Consider the following 19487-nt stretch of genomic DNA (forward strand, 5'->3'; position numbering starts at 1 on the left):
ACTTTTTTCTTTTACCTGATACAGGCTTGTAATCATCTCCAATAATAACCTTACAGCTGGTATTTTTCAATTTCGCTTCCTGCCACGGTAACCTTTTTGAGAATTTAAAATGTTTTTTTATTTATAAATATATTAAAATAATATTTTTTTTATTTTTAAAAATAATTATTAACAATTAACATCAAAATGATCTAAAATATTAAAAAATTAATTTTAAATATAAAAATTTGAACTTTTAAAAAACACAGTTTAAAAAACAACATCAAACAAAAAAGTAAACCTATAATTAACCTAAATTAATATTTTAAAAAAATTAAAATAACATCACTTTATTTACCGAGATATACTCTCCTTCGTATTACTTGTGAAACCTAACTTAAACCAAGCACTAAATTAACCCATCAAACCCATATAGGTTTCATAACCATGCTTATATACTTGTGAGAACACTATGCTTATATACTCGTATTTTAGATGGATATTATTCATTACACTCTCGTAAAAACAGTCGGTGCTACACTCTCGTAAAAACAGGAATCATGTTTACATAAAAAGAGAATACACATGTAATATTTTCCATTAATACATCCCATGGAAGATCAAAACATGCGAGAAGTCAGACACAGGAAGGGGAATAAAAGCTGCTCTCAATTTCTCAGTATGTTTCTTTTCTTCCTCTCAAAAGTATTTACATACACCATGATTCAATGTATGGTTTATTTACAGATGCATGAATAGTATATTTACAGATAAATGGGGAAGACATGTATGATGTACAAAATTGATGTACAATTCGTTAAAAAATAGGGAGTTAAAAATTACTTGTGATGATGGTTTGAGAACAAATTTAACATCTGGAAGCTTCATCCTGTGAGGCCCGCAAGCTTCATCTTATCCGGTCTACAGGCTATTACAGTTAGAATTCGAATCCCAGCCCAATGAGGTTGGAAATGGTCTCTGTTCAAGCTCAAAATTTGTTTCCCACAGCTTAACAGTTCGAGATTTAGTGTAGCTATTGACAACAATTTCACGGTGAAACATCTCTTCCTGAATAATGGGCTTTCAGCTTCTGTAAAAAATTTAATGTCTCGATATACGAAGGATCAGTGCGGCACACTGGCTTGCATGAATTTATATGATCGGTCGAGTCTAGAACCTGTTTCGGTATATTGAAAAAACAGTCAAATGCAAAATTCTACAGAAATCCAATACGTATAACATGTTCACATCATGCTTTGGTCTCTGAAAAAGCCGGTGTCAAAAAACTTTGAGAAACAAAAAATAGTAAGACTCTGAGGTGTATGGAAGCCTCCAAGCATGCGGTCAGAAAATAAAATAAAATTATGCAATGATTTGGTGAACCCAACCCCTACCCTTCCAGAAGTCGTAAAATCCAATAAATTCATCCACCATCTTAAAAGGTATAAAGATGAAACAGCAAAAAAGAAAAGTTTAAACAGTAGCACTTACAACGAGTTCACCAAATCCAGGGTAAGCTGATTCGATAGGCACAATTTCCATCCTCCAGGCCCACCCCCCATATCCTTCAACAATGGGAGTTACCTTGGTCTGCAAATCAGTGCCAGCAATCCATCACGCTCTACACAAGGAGAGCACAAGTATCAAACAAGAAAGAGAAGTACAGATTTATTACCTCACAGAAACTGACGACTTCAACCAGTCCTTTCTTATGAAGCTGGCGGATAAAATCATTAAGTTCTACAAGTCTTGGAGAACCACTTCTTAGCTCCCCTATCTATGAACAAGCAAATCAAAATTTATCAGTCAATTGATGAACAATAACAAATTTAGTATGTGAACCAACAATATGTGCTGAGTTGTGTACAGACAGTTGGAGCAGGACGAAGCACAAGCCCCATTCTCCAAGGCATGTCTGCCAGTTTGCTGCCAAAATGGGGACAGCTGTAAAACACCTGAAATCAGGAAAAAAAAACACCACATTAAACTCCTTGAGGGCCCAACCTGATCAAGTTAATGAAAGAAAACAAATTGCTAGTAATTTTGATAATTACAACTTAAAGTAACATCTATCAAAAACTTACAAGTCCAGCAGTGTTGTTCACAAGATTATGAATATTTTCTGACTTGGCTCTATGCAGCATCTGTTTGACGAGCAGGCCTCCCATGCTGCAAGCAGTGAACAATTACTTAACAAGAGGATGCTCTGAGTAAGCAGCATAAATCTGAAAGACCAGCCCAGCCACATGGATGTGGAATTCTGAAGTGAACTAACAAACTTGGAAACCATGTTTCTTTGAAAGTCTCGTGTCATTTTCAATTGCAAAAGTGAGCTATATGAGTTCATTTATTACAACCCGTATCAATGCATCACAGCATGCTGTGCATGCAGGCATAGAATAAGGATTACAGCAAGACATGAAACCACAATGGGTCCAAATTCCATGTCCATGATGTTTATTACGTGTCAGAAGAATACAATGGTTGAAGACCCAAGTTTATACTGACACATCGCATTATATCAATGGTTTTCAAGAAAATATCTATTTCAAATAACACAAGTCCTCTCAACGATATTCATAGCAGTTCCAGCATGCCATTTATTGCTGCAAAATATACTTTTACGTGTGCACTCAAAAAGCCTGCTGGCAAATACCCACAATCAACAAAATAAAGTCATATCATAACAGCTGCAAATTATAACAATAGCAAGATCGGCATCACTGGTTCCAATAACGGAGAATACAAGTAATACATTACATGAATGATAAAGCTTACCTGTGAGTCACAAATACAACAGGACGATTTCCAATGCCAGCATCCACAAGCTGCTCTAACAGCTTGGAGCTGACTTCCTGCAAGTTATAATCAGAACATGAATACCGATGTAGCATGCTAAAGCAGAAAGGAAATGATGTTTACAGCAAACAATTTGTCACCAACATAGAAGAGAATAATGATACCATATGATCACTCAAGTAATGAATAAAAAAATCAGACCAACTTTTAGAAAAAAAAAATCTATCTCAATTGGGAAATTCAAATGTCTATGAGCAATGCAAGCATTAACCTTGATATGCATGTAAACCCTCAGTCTTATGTATCGCCCACTAAACTTGTCAAATCTACTACTTTAAGTAAACAAGATGATTGAATTGCAAAAAATTAAAAAGTTCCCAAAATTAAAAGTTTGACCTGCATCATTTTAAAACCATCAATAGACTAGTCACAATCATTTGCCAGGGTAGTTTAATTAATATTTTTTAATTGTTGATAATTAAACTCCCCAAAATGAAAAAACAGCAAGCCCCAACATGAAGTCAAGCACCAATCCTACCACAATATCAACCAAAAAATTACAAACCTGAAGAGGCAGGCTAGCTCCGGACCATTGAGTGAGATTTGTCTGCATTGTCATTCAAACAGTAGACAGACATTGATGAGGCTTGTGATAGAGACAAAACCAGTAGAGAGGCTTAAAAGAATGAATATCATTCTTTGTAAATCAAGCACTTCTCACGCAAGTATTGAAGTTAAAACAAACCTTGTATTTGAGGGTAAAAAGACGAGCTTGAGGAAAGTCCGCTGAAAGCCATTCACCAGGCCAAAATGTCCCTAACTTCCCCGCTTCCTCATCAATCTTCTCAACCAAGCCAGACTTCGATGAAAGTTTGTCCTCAGATATTCGCCAAGTTTTATAAGGCCCACCACGCAAACCATGGACAAAGACAACATCTATCTCTGGAACATTTGAATCAGAGTCCTTCGGCGAATCATTGCAATCATATGACCTATTATGAGCATCTGAAGCACTGGTTCCAGTTGAACCATCGCTGGCGATAGAATCCTCAATTGAAGACGACTTATTTTTTTGAATCGTCATGCTATCTATTTTTTCACAATACTTCCAGTGTGGCAAATCTGGATTAATCAAAAATATCATATCACCATAACGAGCACAATCACCTCTTCCATTTCCAGCTTCAGTCTCACTAGCATTGCTATTAGTTGATTCGCTACCAGTATACTGGTTGCACAACACATTTAAGAGTGTTGCCCTAGCATAACTTCGTATCTTAAGGTTACTACAACCTGCAATCCTCCCATTAGCACAATCTTCAAGCCATTCATACCAAGCCTTGTCTGCTAGGATAACCTTTTGGACTTTTGGAAGTAGTGAAATAATATTCAAGAGTCTAGCTGCATGCTTTCGAATGTGAGCTGTAGGTGGAACTCGAACACTAGAAGGATCATTACCATTTGCATTAGATGACTCGCCAGCAGTATTTGCACCCCGTTCTTGTGACTCAGGGGCCCTAGAAGCATCATAAGCTTCCATTGCAGCAAGCTTCTCATAATCATCACTCAACAGAAAGCGCCTAACCAAACACAAAACACCAAGTTCAGATATTTTTTCTTGACATAAAGAATCCTTGGCACAAAGTTCAGTCAGTGCTTTGATCCCCTTAAGAGTTGCCATAGCAGAATCTGCTGCCTTAGATTTAGGTGCGTCTTTCTTTATGTTCTTAAGTGGTCCTATAAAAGGTTCCATGGAAAGAAGATCTGCCAGAGGGAAAGTATCAAAGGAATCAATGTCTGTTCCTAGCTGATTCCTAGCTAGATTCACAACTGCACCTGCCAACTGGTTAGCAGTCTGTGTAGCAAAAAGAATGTTGGACTGATCAATTTGAGTCTGCAAAAGTGCATTAGCTTTATAAATACCAATGCACAAACATGGTAAAATAAAAATAAAAACATTCTACAAGACACGAGAAAAAAGGTTCAATTAAAACAGAGAAATTCAACTTCTATTAGATTCGATGAAAGGAGGGGGGAAAGAGCATCTCCTTACCTTCACTTTGTCCCCTTTAGGTTGAGTTCCTCCTTCAAATGACGCCTTGCTTGAAACTAAAACTTCATTTAGCAAAATAGCTAACCAGCCTTGAGAAATTGGAAGGGTAGATGGTCCATGTTCTTCAAAAATGCAAGAGAGAATTTTTATAGCAGAATATCGGGTAGCACTGGAGGAAACTTTTGCAAAAACCCAAAGTAGCAGAATGCCAGACCACTTCTGACTATCTACAAGAGATAAGTGAACATCACCGGTTGAAAGTAACTCCAATGCCTTTGCTAATGCTTCTTGTACCTGCTTGTGTTTTGTTGTCTTCTTAGCTGTGTCTCTCATAAGCTGAAGACCTTTCTCCATCACTATCTTCCTTGCATCTGGACTTCTCTCAACAGAAAGCAAAAAAGCAGACAAAGCCATCTGAGCCAAAGGGATGTCATCATTTTTGCTTGCCTGTGAAATAGTAGCCAGAAGACTGGAACTCCAATCAGAAACAGAATCATTCAAGGGAAGATTACGATCCTTCAACAGCAACTGGGCCACCAAGCTCCCATGCCATTTAACAGATCTCTCAGGTGCCATTAAAGCAGTCATGACAGCTTGTCCATCTCGATCCAGTTCTTGAATATGATATCTATTTATCTCAGACGCCATTGCCCAATTGGCCAATGCCCATGCTGCAAAGGGCACAGCAACATGCTGACACTGCAGATCATCCCAGAGTCCAGGAACAACAGCAGAAGACAGATTTTCTTTTGCTAGCAAACGGTCATGCTTATGCAGCAAGGCAACCGTTTTAGGAGTATGGCTAAATGATTCAACATGACCAGCATCAGAATTCTCCAACTCCACAAGCCCACTAGTCCTTGAAAGACCTAAAACCGTTGTACCTTCAAGTATTTTAATTCCAATACCTTTCATTCCTCTCCCACCATCGTCATCATCTTCATTTTCACCCCCATTGTCCATCTGTAAACCACCTTCCTCAACAACTTCAATGGCTGCAGCAATGTCCCTCATTTCTGCATTTCCTGGCAAGGATGGCTTAAAAGAAACCTTTTCTAAACTCTCACAGTTGGATGTGACAATATCCATGATTGCAGCCACAAGCATGCTCCTACCTTTCAAGGAATCAGAGATATCGAATGAACTACGTCTCGATTGCTGCTCCCACAAAAAAGGAATATATCAGTTAGTAAAAAAAACAAACACTTAGAATGAGTACACATCCCAATAACAAAAACACAAATAAACTTGCACACAAACACAACCAGATGAAACAATGAGGTAAGATTGACACAAAAATCAATCTTTAAAGCCTTATTTACTATTCTTTAGATATCATTCATAGACTTCAAATTCGAAAGCACAACTAATCAATCACAGATGACAATAAATTACAAACTTATTCAACAAGTAACATATTTGAACACTAATCACTATTTAATCAGTTACCGATACCACAATTCAAAGAAAAACACTCACGTTCTTCTTCGGTTGGCACGAAAATATAAACCGCAACAAATAAGGCACAGCATGAGGCCTCCCTAGAACATCAGCGGACACATTAGGATCCGCAATCAAATACGCTAAGGCCCTAGCCGCCTCAGCCTGGGAACCAGACCCGTCTCCACCTACCGCAACCGTCTCCAACAACCAATCCACCACCGCACCACCACCAGCCTCAACCAAAGCCGCCCTGCGTGCCGCATTTGCCGCCGCAATATCAGCCAACAAAGCCGCCACACGAAGCTCAAATCCAACCCTCACCTCATGATTCGCAGAAGAGAGCACAGAGCTTAGCGATTGCCATAAAACCGACGCGGCAACGCCTGTTTTCCTCGCGTGATAAAAGATTCTTCTAAGAGATTCATTTGACTTCGAAATCTTCTGCTCAATTGCAGCGTACAGAGGATTGTAATCATTACTACCGTTAGGATCAGGGTTTGTGGACTTGAGATTATTATAAGCGAGGGATGCGAGTACGGCGGAGACGAGAGTGGCGGAGAGAGCGAGTACGGAGTTACGAGAAAGAGAGGAGGCGGTGCTGGTTGCGGTGGAATTAATAAGGTGATTCTGGTGGAGTATTGGTGGTTTATGAAGGATATAATGGGAACTCTTGAGATTGTTTGGCGGCTCGATAGGGTTTTTACAAGAGGAGAAAGAGCGAGGGAGGGGAAGACGGAGGTAGCTTCGATTTCTGCAACAGTAACGGAGCATAATTTATTCCGAAACAAAATTTGAATTTTTTTTTTGACACCGAGTCTTTTGTTGGTCTATTTTTCGGTGAAATGTTGAGACCAGAGTATGAGCTTTTTTCTCGGAGGAGGAGAGGAAGACGGTAATGAGAATTCAGAAGTCTTTCTGTGATTATGGGAATTTTTCAGAGGAGATGCGCACCTTCTTCAACTCAATACCAAAATAAATAAATAAATAAAAAATAACAAGGAAAGTTAAACCCGGCCAGCCCGATACTCTAGCTAATTTTTTAGTTAAATTATAATAAATATTCACATAATAAAATTTGATTAATCTGATTCAATTATTAATAATTTGATTAACATGACTAAACTCCATTCAAACCAACACTAAAAAAACATTATTATTTTAATAAAATAATATTAACTCAATAATTTAGTTGTAGACTACTCCTAGAAATTTAAGATATAAAATCTCATCTGTATTAATTATTTAGTTGAACTGAATATGATAGGAAAAAAAAAAAAGCTCTTTTTTAATAAAGAGTGGTTGCCTTTGATCATTGTATAATTCAGATTATTTTCCGAACCAAAGTCAGGTAGGTTTCGGTCCAAATATTTTTGGAGTTCTGACTGTTTTTTTCCTTAATTTTAGATTCCATCTTTGTACTGGGCTGGGCGATGTAGTTCACTCGGCTATTGTGCAAGAACTCACCGAAGGGACACACACAGAATTTTAGACTTGGGATAATAAATCTATATATAATTAACATCTTTCATTAAGAAAATCCACATGCGTGCACTCAAGGAGTAAGGCATTGTGAAAAATAAAAAAAATTAAATTGTTTTGATACGTTAATATTAAAAATAAAAAAATATTATTTAAATATATTTTTAAATAAAAAATACTTTTAAAATAATAATAGATTGTAAGTAATATATCAATTCAAATTGTTTTAACAAGTAGATCAGATGTGGATATTATATGGACCTTATGTGATTGGAAATTGTGATTATAACTTAATTAAAGCTTAAAAGTAATTATTGGCAATGAGGAAATAAATTATTAACACTGTAAAAAATGGAAATAAAATCATAGAAGAGGCTTGAGCACTGTTATTAAACCCGGCCCGGCCCGGGATCTGGGCAAACCCGGACGAAACCCGGTTTTTTTTTTAAATGTGAAATTTGAAACCCATTGGTATATATACTTTATGTTCCCAATAAAAAAGTCATGTTTTTTCAATGTGAGATAAAAAAACTTTTTGGTTTAAATACTTCAACTTAAAAAGATAATATAATATCTTTTCAATGTGAGATTTGAACCCTTTCATATATATACTTTATGTTCTCATGAAAAAAGTTATGTTTTTTCAATGCGGGATAAAAAAACCTTTTGATTTAAATATTTCAACTTAAAAGGATAACATAGTATCTTTTCAATGTGGGATTTGAAGCCCTTTCATATATATACTCTATGTTTCCATGAAAAAAGTTATGTTTTCTCAATGTGGGATTTGAAACCTATTGGTATATATACTTTATGTTTCAAAGGAAAATGTTATGTTTTTTCAATGTGGGATAAAAACCTTTTTAAAATATTCTTTTAAACTTAATAATATGTATAATCTATATTTACATAGATTTTTTCGTATGAAATATTAAAATTTTAATTTTTTTAATTTTTTCGGGTTGACACATAAAACCCGAGACCCGGCCTCTTGACCGGGTCAACCTCGAACCGGATTTAATAACTATGGGCTTGAGAGTCAGCAACGGTCATGGTCTCCTGGCTCATCAAAAAAAGAGAGAAGGTTTTTCACATCTTCCTCCCTGTTTTAATGTCCAGTGGCTCCCTCGCTAGCAGGGCCATGCTCTCGCGCCCGCACCTTTCTTTGCTTTGGCCCATTTAGTTTCACATCCACCAAAAGAAAGAAAACACCAAGAAAGTAAACAAAGTAGATTTTGTTTTTCCTGGAAGAGTAGTTGATGTATTGCTTTATATTTTATCCATATTAATTAAACCGGCTTTAACTAATATTATACCGGGTTAATATTGTTTTATTTCTTTAAAATCCATAACCTTATGATTTTGTAAATTTTTTTAATTTAATCGGATCAATAAGATCTATTCTATAATGATATTTATCTTAAACCAAATTTAATAATTATGATTTTAACTTTTCATTCTTGTCCAGATATTTATTATTTATAAATAAAAATATAGGTATTAGATTGAAACTAATAACTTAAATTATATTTTAAAATCTTATCTAATATGTTATATTATTGAATTAAGAAGGGTCTTTTGATTCTTCAAATTTTCTAATAGGAAAAGGGCAAAAGAAAATGTTAATCATCACTATTCTCGTCCTCGTAATCTTCAACACTCCCTTCTCGAATCGTCTCCAATTTCGAAAAATTGGAAGAACTTGATGGGAAATCAAGGACCTCATCCTATCCAACTAGCTAGCTAGCTAGCTTCGTTGTGTGTCTTACTCTTGCCATTTTGAATTAGCAATTAAAATGCTGCAAACAAAGGACACCATATAGTATTTTCCCTACGTGGTTGAATTTTGAAATCGTTTATGTTTTCGGTACGTTGAGGAGTTGTTGTTCAGTCGAGAAAGAGAGGCAAAAGGGGTGCTATCTTTTAGGCTTAAAAGAAAATGCAGGAGATGTCTCTGTAACGAGGGTTTATAACTTTATAGCTAAAAATAGAGAAACAACCAAGAGGGAATTCAGAGAGAAGCCAAGCTTGACGGTATATATAGTTGGTGTAGCCACAATGTTTACTCTTAAGATTTGAGTTCCGACAACCATTGTTACTGTAGAAAACAGCAAGACTGCATCAACAGGGACGCAGACAGCATGCTGCGAGAAAATGGTTGAAAGAGAAGTACTTGTCTCCAACAATCCTTGGGTTTTTAGGTTGGTAATATACCGATCAGCTTCTGGACGCTGCTCTGGAGATTTTCTAAAAATATGTACAGGATGTCGATAAGGAGACACAAAGTACGTAGTTGTATCATGATGATTAAGATTCCTCTGTAGTCTGTAATTACCATCCTTGTATGTAAAATTAAAGACTTGCCTTTTTCAGCTGTAAAATTGCTCCTAACGCCACCACATAAAGCTCAAATCCAATCCTGACCTCATGGACTTTTAATTTAACCTGTTTTATTGTAATTTTTGTGGCGTAAAATGCTTTCTACGAGTATATTTTTTTTGTTTAAAAATATATTAAATTGATTTTTTTTATTTTTTACATCAGTACAATAAAATTATAAAAAACATTAAAAAATAATTAATTTGATATTTTTTTAAGTGAAATATACTCACTAATTTTTTCTAATCATTTAGGTCTGTCTATTAATACTATCATATAAATTTTCTTCGTTAATTTGTATTGGGTATGTAGAACTCCTTTTTGTTTTCATATATTTTTGATTATATTGATTTTTAATTTCAAAATTAAAAATTTAAATTTATTTAATATGATAAATTATGCTATATCTAATTTTGAGGGGGAGCCAAATCCATGTAATTTTACGTGCATTTTTTTTTTAATTACAACCCGCATGACCAGATTTTTGTTTGTTGGTTTTCATGCCATGGCAATGATTTTCTTGCAGAAGGCCGATCTCCATTGTGTAAGGAATGATAAAGAGATCTAGCGTAAGACATAGATTTTTTATTTCGGGAGGATGGAAGGAGAAATTTGCAATTTATGGCTGTCGCCGATTTTATGAGACTGTAAGTAATTTTTAAAGTAACAGATGTGATTTTTTTTACAAATTTAATTAATTGTGATCCAAATTAGGTTTGTTTATGAATTAGATTTAAAGCTAACGTTAATCTTATTTGAGATTGTGATAATAATAATGATTTAAAATATATTTTTGTTTATAAATACATTAAAAATTTAAATTATTAATTATTAAAGATTCAATATATAATTTATATTATTTTTTAATCAAAATAATATAGAATGCAGTAATTGGAGTCGTTAGAAATAGACACCAGATCTATGTAAAAACTTGGACTTGGGTGGTAACTTTGATTTGATCAATCTTTCTTTGAAAATTACATGGCTGATCGTCGGTAGCCACAGCCTCACGATATAAGGAGCTGTGCTGTCCAGCTTGAAGTCGATATTTTACTTATATCTTAAATAAATAATCTTAAATTAAATATCTGAAATGACTAGAACCTAAGACAATTTGAAATTGGCGAGTTACGTTGGATAAAGCAATGGGTAACATGTGAATCATATGTTAATTAAAACATGTGTTTGGATGGAAAGATCACACGAAACTGGTAAGTACTAAAATTAATACACGTGTTCGGATAGAAAGAAAAGGAGGATAAGTTAATAGATGACGGGCAATGATTATTTTTCTATAAAAATTTTAATTCTTATCCTGTTTGCTGACAGATGGTGGAGATTTTTTTTTTCATTTTTTTATTTAGTTTAAGAATTTTATTTTTTATTCAATTAAAAGATTTATTTTTCTTAGCTATTTTTTTATTTAGTTTAGAATTTTTATTTTATTTTAAATCCTGAACTAATATAAATAAAAATATTTAGCTTGTATTTCAATAAATTATTTAAAGAAAAAACATCCAGTAATTATATTTTAAATTAAATTTTTTATCCTGGATAAAATTATATGTTAGAGAATAATATAAATCATATCCTGAATAAAATTATGTGTTGGAGAATAATATAAATCATATCCTGAAATCTTATCTAACAGCTTAAACTTTTGGGTTGAATTGGTTCTTTAACATGATATTAGAGCTTTGATGACTAAGCGATCACGAGTTTGAATCTTACAATCCCCCATTTATTTAATAAAAATAAAGTATAAACTAACATGAATTTGTGCAAGTTTCAAGTTCAAATGATTTTTATTTAAGAGGGTGTGTAGGAGAAGACCCCTCACTTAATAGCTTAAATTTTTAAATTGAAATGATTGATCTAAAAATTTAAAATATTTGTTTTATATTTTATTTGGTTAACAATGCAAAAGCTACAAATCCTGAATTTGATTGATCGGTAGATATTATGTTTTAATTATTTTTAATATTTTTCTTTTGTTATTTCAACCGTCACTAATGAAAAGAGAAAGAGCTTAATAAACAACAAAAACGAAGGTCAATGTAAGATATTTAAGATATTTTTCCAACAACACGTAAGCTAACAACCCACATCTGAAAACAAGTGGGTTATTTATATTAAGCTCGACAAAATTCTGTATTTCAAGAGGGAGAGCTTAATAAAGAACAACAACAAACAACCCACATCTGATCTACTTGATATTTTTTTTATTTGTTTTTTCTTTTGTTAATATATTTTTCAATTTAATTTAGTTTTTTAATTATTAATTTTTATTTATCTTCTATTTTTTTAATTTTCATCCTCATTTTTTAATTAAAAATTTTTTTTAGATCTTTTTATATAATTGATTTTTTTTCTGGTTTCATCTTTCAATATTTGATTTATTAAGAATTCAATTTTTTTTTTCATTTATAGCACTTTCGATTTAATGACACAAGTCATGAGTTTGAAAAGTTAATGTCGTTCAACATCTTTTTTTTTTGCTTATTTTCTTTGATGATCTTATTGTTTTGCATTAGTTTTTTTTTAAATATTGGTTTTGTAATTATTTTTGATTTTTTTATGAGTTTATCTTAGTCTCATGACTTATGTCACATATTTTGCATGTCTTTTTGGATAAAAGTTTTTTTTTTAAAATTGTTTTGTTTATGTTTGATTTTTGAAGATATTATTCTCATTTATCTATATATTTTTTTTATTTTATACAAATGAAATTTATTTTTTAAAATAAAAATATTCATTTTAAAATATTAATTCTTATATGTTTGACCCCGTGTAATATTTTTTTAGACTGTGAGTTTATTTAATCAATTTCATTCATATTTCTATTTATATTTTTTTTTATCGATTTAGATAAATAAATTCAGTAAATATAATCGGGTAAATATCTCATTTTATGTGATTGGATATCTTGATCTATATTTATTTTTTAATTTTTTCAATCTTTTTTTTTATTGTTAACAACTTTTTATTTATTTATTTATATAGATGCTTGCATAGGATTTTTGATTTGAATTTTGAATTTTTCTATAAAATAATAACATCAAAATAGCCTGCATACCTAATAATTTTTTGGAATTTTTTTTTAATCCGGGTTAAATAACTAGTTAATTAATACAGAATGATGGATAACTAAACATGGTGGTGTAGTTACTGATAGGATCGGGTGCAGCTCCCTCTCAACACTTGATGCAAAGAGTATTCATGGATAGCTTGTCAAAAGCTTGTGACAATGGAGTTAGGCCTTCTACCTTTTCTTTCATTTTCTTCTTGCCATACCGAGGAAGTTCCTTGTTAGCAGATATAATATTACACATATATTAGCGAGAAGAATATTATTTTAATCTTTGTATATTTATAATGAAGAGAAAGTCATCATTGGTTCTCCAAATCCAGCCCTCAACTTATTATTATTCATATCTATTTACAAAATTTAATGGGCTGTAAGTAAGAATATAAGGCAAGAAGATCAAATTAAAGCTTAATTAACAAATTATAAAAAGATGAGCAAACAAATATATTTTTGAAAGAGTACGTAACAGGCTAACAGCATTCATGACATCTTTATTACATTTTAAAGGTGTTGTAACTGTAAAAAACAAAGGAATTACACAATGCAATCTAGGATACCATGTGAATCATATTCACTTCGAAGTAGCAACTTTTCCAACTGGTGACCTAGAATCACGAAGATGCTTCTCCCTTGACAGTAATTTAGCCATCCTATACAGTCAAACAAAAAAAATTCAGCAAGATGAAATAAGATGCCTTAGAAATCACTATAATATATAGACTTGAGCAGATATATACTTTATGAGAGCCTCTTCATTTGTCATCTTATCAGTAGGTGTAAAGATTCCAGTGCCTAAATCCACCCTTGATACTGGTTTTTTCAACAATTTCTCACCCACTTTCACAAGATTCTCCAAATTCTCTTTCGTGGCAACATCCATGGACGAAAGTGTTCCGGTCAGCGTGTCATCCTGCATTTCACACACATCTTATAGTCAGGGCTCTTCGTTTTCTAGTTTTTAGTTTTAATTACTTCATGGGAGAATATAATTTGATATCTTGAATAACCACGTGAGCGTGATGTATACCTGAATTCGAAGATAATTTTCCTCAGAGTGGAGGGCTTGGAAAACAGTGGAAACATGAAGATCAACCATGTCGCCACTAGCTTCTGTAAACACATCCACTAATGGAGTAGAATTGTCACTTGTCAACCATCCCAAGATACCCCACTTGGCCGCTTCATCTGCATCATACTTTTCTTCAGATTTTGCTATACCAGTCCCCAAGGACAGGACTAGGAATCGACCATAATCCATAGGCGCTGTGGGGAAGAAGTCAGGATTCTTCCGAGTGATTTCCTTGGAAACTTCGCTCATGGCAACTAAAGTCTGGAAATTCAAAAGGAAATTAATGATAGGATTCATCAATATGTTACGAATTATGCAAGTTCAAGAGCTGAAGATAAATGATGAACATACTGGATTATTTGCTGCCACACCACCATCAATCAGATTGAACTCTCTGACTTTGCCTGACGGGTCCTTGGTTTCAAAATAATGGGCAGGGAAGTAAGTTGGGGCAGCTGAAGTCCCGATGCATATATCAGATAAAAGGGCATCCATGGATGGGTCATTCTTCACCTAAAGAATAAAGCGGTACGTCTTGTAAGGACATATATTTTGCAGTGTGAAACGATTCTTTTCTCCAAGTAACACATAGAATTTTAAGAGTTGTGTTCGTATATATAACGAACCTGATAGCTTGAAAAGATTGTTGGCTGAAGGCGCTTGATGTCAAAAGTTGGGATCACAATGTTTGTCATGGTCTGGTGCAGGCGTTTATCTCCCATTTTTTCCTTGGCAATGCTATGCAGAAATTTGCCATCGTATTTTGGTCCTCTCAAACTCGTGATCAGTTTTCCAGCAGAGGCGAATGGAGACCTATTGCCAGAGTATACAGTTAGTATCTAGACATTTGAATGAGGAAAAAAAAAAGTTTTAAAGCAGTACTTGATATACTATATTTAACTCTTTGTTATGGCATTCATATCTGGAATTATTACCCGTCCTGTGGAAAGATTTTAGGGCAGTTCTCAAGGTAGAAGTCATTAATGTCTTTTGCGGCAAATAAAGGGCGGTTTTGCTCATTAGGGGCAGTTAGCATAGCAGTCACGAGGCCACCAGTGCTGGTGCCTGAAATCACATCAAAGTAGTCTGCAAGTCTTGCGTCTGCACCATCCAGCTTCTACAATTTGAATAGCAAAACATACTAGTCAGTGATAGGAGATGAAATTACGAATTATTTTATACCTGGAAAAAGACATTACAATTATATACCGATATAAATAAACTATTATCCTGCACGCAAGTGTGATGTATTCTTTTGATGAAACTATTAATAAAAAGGCAAAAGCAAAAGCATAAAACTACAACAAACAGCCTCGGTACGGTGGAAGGTGGGCAAAGGCTGCCAGCAAGACCTCAAGTGGACCAAGGAATTGTTCCCTGTAGTTTCTTATTCTACTCTATTTTATATTTTATCATCATGAGCTAGCACACGCATAAAAAAATGGATGATCTTGCAGGTCTATTTGACATGCAACAATACGTCCTTAAAGAGACCGATTTCTAGACTACCTGAAGCTCGGACTCTAAAAAGGCAAGGATAGTTCCTGGTATGATTCCTCTTATTCCACCTCCATCGATGCTAAGAACAGTGATTTGGTTTCCAAAAGTTGGGGGTTGAATGGGTGATCTTAAACTTAAAGTCTCGATATGAGAAATTGAGGAGGAATTCAAAGGCATTGCTAGGTAATAGTACTGATCGAGAGCCTAGAAGCGGAAGAGTTAGAGGTGTTTAGCTTAAACTTTCTGAGAGCCTTGGGAGATGTATATAGTAGTGCTGAAATCTAATTAAGTTTTGAAACTTGCAATTTCCCAAAGGGAGTGTGGAGGTATTTATAGACTTCTGTGCTTCATGAAGCATGGAATTTTCAATAAAGTTGAAAGATTTTACTCCCCCAAATTTGACCTTGTGTAATTTTCCTGGACGGGGTCAAATTTTTAATGAATCCTGATACTATGCTGACGCGGTTCAAGTTGGACCATAAAGTTAAGGACGAGGGAACGTTTGAAGATTTCAAATTTATTAATCGAACAAAGATGACAACGAAATGGGAATGGTAGGTTTTCTTCCAGCACAGCGAAATAAATTATTCAAAACCTTGTTAACAAGTCTTGTATGCCACGAAAAAGCAGTCAATTACAATTTACAACCACTCTAGTTGCTTTCATGATTGAAAAAGGAAACATTGAGGCATATCTATCCATCTATCTATCTATGCATGCGTGTGTGTATTATTTTCAAAAGGAAACATTTTCGAGGTGATAATCATGAAATTTGAAGAAACATGTGCCACACATATATGAATGAATGTTGTAGACTGGTATGCCACATATTAATTAATGACTGCAGTAGATTAATGTTCGCTTTGTAGAATATCCTTTAGCTTGTTAATTTCTTCTAAACAAAATGATAAATGACAATTAGAGGGGGGGGAGGGGGGGCGCTTTGGAGTGTTCCAGATACTATAAATCAGTTACTGTTTCAATTGCCAACATTGATGAATGCCAGATTCAAGATAAAAACATGATATCTTCTTTTACATGGCATTGCTTGATGCATTATTAGATGAGTTCTTAATGTATTGTTTATATTATTCTTTAATATATTTTTTAAATGAAAGTTTTTTCAGTTTAAAACTTATATATGCTCTTATTATTTTGTGTTTAATTTTTATCAAGTAGAATGAGGGTGATAAGATTTGTGACCTCTTGGTCAACAAAACTCTGATACTATGCGAAATAATTATCTCAACTCATTAGCTTAAGCAATTAGATGAGATTCCAATATGATTTATATTATTCTCTAATACACTCCTTAAGTAAAAGCTCTTTCAACTTGAAATTTGCACAAGTCCATACTACATTATGCTTAATTTTTATCAAATAGAATGAGGTTTGATGAAATTTGAATTTGTGACCGCTTGATTAATAAGGTTCCGATATCATATTAAAAAATTATCTCAACTCAATAACTTAAGTTGTTAGATAAATATATGATTTATATTATTTTTTTAATAAAAAATCATGTTTTTCTTTAACTGTTCACTGAATGTCAACTTGGTTAAAGAGCTATGAAGATTTTTTTTATTACACGGTAATGATCTGCTAGATTCATGTTTGCTGATGTTCTTAGATAGACTGTTCACTTATGTAAATTTTTACTTTTCCTTCTTCTATGCTATTGTTTTTATTTGAAATCCCTTTGTTTTTCTTTCCTATTCATCCTCTAAATGGCTAGTTTTTCATCAATAATATTTACCGATTACCATAAAAAAAAATGACTATTAGAGATCAAGGTATCGTTCCCATGACAGAAGGACAGACTTTGAGATCTTGAAGATAAGAACGCAAGGATATCAAGTCCTTGGCAATTTCTCAAATCAAATCTTCTGGCCGTCTATGGGGACTTAAGCAACATCGTCTCAATTTTTTTGCAAAATAGTTTTGTATTATGTGGTTTCGTGTTGTTCATTTCTTGTATTTAATTAAATAGATGATAACGTTAACAAAGACCAAGTAAGAAGATACTACTGGGAAATATTGAAACAAAGGAGAGAGTTCTGCAAGGAATGAAACATCTGCTGACCTGCACGAACATTCAAGACTTTTGAATTTGAAATCAGACAGGAAAATCTTCAATTCAAATGTCATTAGTTTGTGTCCGAAGTGTTTACCTAGGGAGCATAATTTTCTCTCACATGATTTCGGGTGTGCTTGGAAACGTATTCCCAAAATTTTTTTTTAATTTTTTTTATATTTTTAAATCATGTTAATATTAAAAATAATTTTAAAAAACTTTATTTTAATTTATTTTTAAATAAAAAATATTTTAAACCATTATCATTATCAGAATCCCAAAAAATCTTTCCATGTTACTTGTAAGATTTCATTCCTATTATCTTTCACATTGAATAAATAAGTAACGATAAAAAAATATAAAATTTAACCGGAATCAATACTTTATCCAGGGATCTAGGGCTATTACATACGACCAACGTTGGGCTATTATAGAACTATTTAAAATTTTGCAGCCTTAATGGGGACAAATTCATAATTCATACTGCTCAAACCAAATACTAGTCTCCTTACTTAACCTTTTTACTTTCCGACAAATAAAAAATGCTCAAATATCAGTGCAATGTTAATTAATGGGAAGATTCCATCGTGTTGCCACCTAACTCCACATTTTGCATTTTATAATGGTAGCTGAGATAATGACTCTACTTTTTCAGCCAGCAAGAGAATTAAAAATAGAGTAAAATATCATGATAATTTCTTAAAATATCATGAAATTATAGTGATTTTTCAAAAGTTTAATAATATTACAAAAATTCCTTCTCATATTCAAAATGTGTTTAATATTGAGGGAATAATTCACTTAAATTTGAAGAGATATTTTTTATACAAAACATGGTTTTTGTAATATTGTCTTAAATTTAAAGAAGTTATGTAATATCTGCAAAATTTCACATAATCACTAAGATTTTTGTTAATATTTTAATAAGATTTTCGTAATCTATCTTTAGAAAATTAAAGGCTACCTATAACAGTGTTAAACGTGTACGAGGTGCACATTTCGATAGGCTGTCCAAAACAGTGCCTAAGGGTGTTGGCAGCCATGCCAACAATGGGATACTTAATCAGTAGTGCAAATTTATGCGGCTATAGGTTCCTCAAAGGAAAATCAGCAATGCAGATTGTTGACGAACATAGGCTTGACGATGGAATGTCCAAGCCAGGCAAGAAAACTCGTCAGGGGCATAGGCTGACGAGAACAGGGGCTGTCGAGGAATTCGACAGCGAAGACGTTGGTAGCCTGCACGCATATGCGAATTCAGCAACGCGCAACAGCTTGTGCAAGTCAGGGGCTCGACTTGGCACGATCTAAAACTTGGACGAAGGACTATCCAAGGCATACGAGTGACTTAACAGCTGACGCAGCAAGAGCTGGCAGATGGAGCTACCAGGTGGGCATGCAGAACATGGGTTAATGGCAGTTATGGGCATGCAAGATCATGGGATCATGGGAGATGTGCTGGAGAACGTGGGGCATGGTTGGAAGTGCTCTCAACCCACTAAGATCATGGGAGATCATGGGGGAAAAATACCCACTACTGGGTAGATAATGGGGTCACTATGTTCATGGGTGAACATGGGTGAGATAATGTCCCACTACTTCTTAAAATGTAGGAATGGAAGTT

At 33.9% G+C, this 19487-nt stretch overlaps 2 protein-coding genes across 3 annotated transcripts; both read right to left on the bottom strand.

Moving 5' to 3' along the window:
- Positions 1–631: 631 nt before the first annotated feature.
- On the bottom strand, positions 632–7237 carry LOC133682713 (uncharacterized). Of its 2 annotated transcripts, none has more exons than XM_062106202.1 (10): positions 6311–7237; positions 4832–5989; positions 3524–4633; positions 3344–3385; positions 2758–2834; positions 2064–2148; positions 1851–1934; positions 1655–1756; positions 1471–1569; positions 632–1156 (listed from the first exon to the last, which is right to left on the bottom strand). In XM_062106202.1, the coding sequence occupies exons 1-10, from the start codon at positions 7043–7045 to the stop codon at positions 1028–1030; spliced, it is 3621 nt and encodes a 1206-aa protein (XP_061962186.1). In that variant the 5' UTR covers positions 7046–7237; the 3' UTR covers positions 632–1027. The 2 variants fall into 2 exon arrangements, with proteins under 2 accessions (XP_061962186.1, XP_061962185.1); XM_062106201.1 differs by having other exon boundaries at positions 3524–4672.
- Positions 7238–13640: 6403 nt separating this feature from the next.
- LOC133683186 (patatin-like protein 2) lies at positions 13641–16076 on the bottom strand. The gene is made up of 7 exons (XM_062106728.1): positions 15799–16076; positions 15225–15406; positions 14916–15102; positions 14641–14802; positions 14248–14550; positions 13958–14130; positions 13641–13870 (listed from the first exon to the last, which is right to left on the bottom strand). Exons 1-7 carry the CDS (start codon positions 15964–15966, stop codon positions 13792–13794), a joined length of 1254 nt encoding a protein of 417 aa, XP_061962712.1. The 5' UTR covers positions 15967–16076; the 3' UTR covers positions 13641–13791.
- Positions 16077–19487: the final 3411 nt, after the last annotated feature.

Source organism: Populus nigra, chromosome 2 (genome assembly GCF_951802175.1).
Source record: "Populus nigra chromosome 2, ddPopNigr1.1, whole genome shotgun sequence".
Lineage (NCBI taxonomy): Eukaryota > Viridiplantae > Streptophyta > Magnoliopsida > Malpighiales > Salicaceae > Populus > Populus nigra.

Coding starts and splice junctions, on each gene's coding strand:
- LOC133682713 (XM_062106201.1), bottom strand. CDS start 7,045: ATGCTCCGTTACTGTTGCAGAAATCGAAGCTACCTCCGTCTTCCCCTC. Junction 5,990..6,310: donor CGTGCCAACCGAAGAAGAAC/GTGAGTGTTTTT, acceptor TTGTGGGAGCAG/CAATCGAGACGTAGTTCATT. Junction 4,673..4,831: donor CTAAAGGGGACAAAGTGAAG/GTAAGGAGATGC, acceptor GCACTTTTGCAG/ACTCAAATTGATCAGTCCAA.
- LOC133683186 (XM_062106728.1), bottom strand. CDS start 15,966: ATGCCTTTGAATTCCTCCTCAATTTCTCATATCGAGACTTTAAGTTTA. Junction 14,803..14,915: donor CAATCTTTTCAAGCTATCAG/GTTCGTTATATA, acceptor TTTATTCTTTAG/GTGAAGAATGACCCATCCAT. Junction 14,131..14,247: donor AAAATTATCTTCGAATTCAG/GTATACATCACG, acceptor TGTGAAATGCAG/GATGACACGCTGACCGGAAC.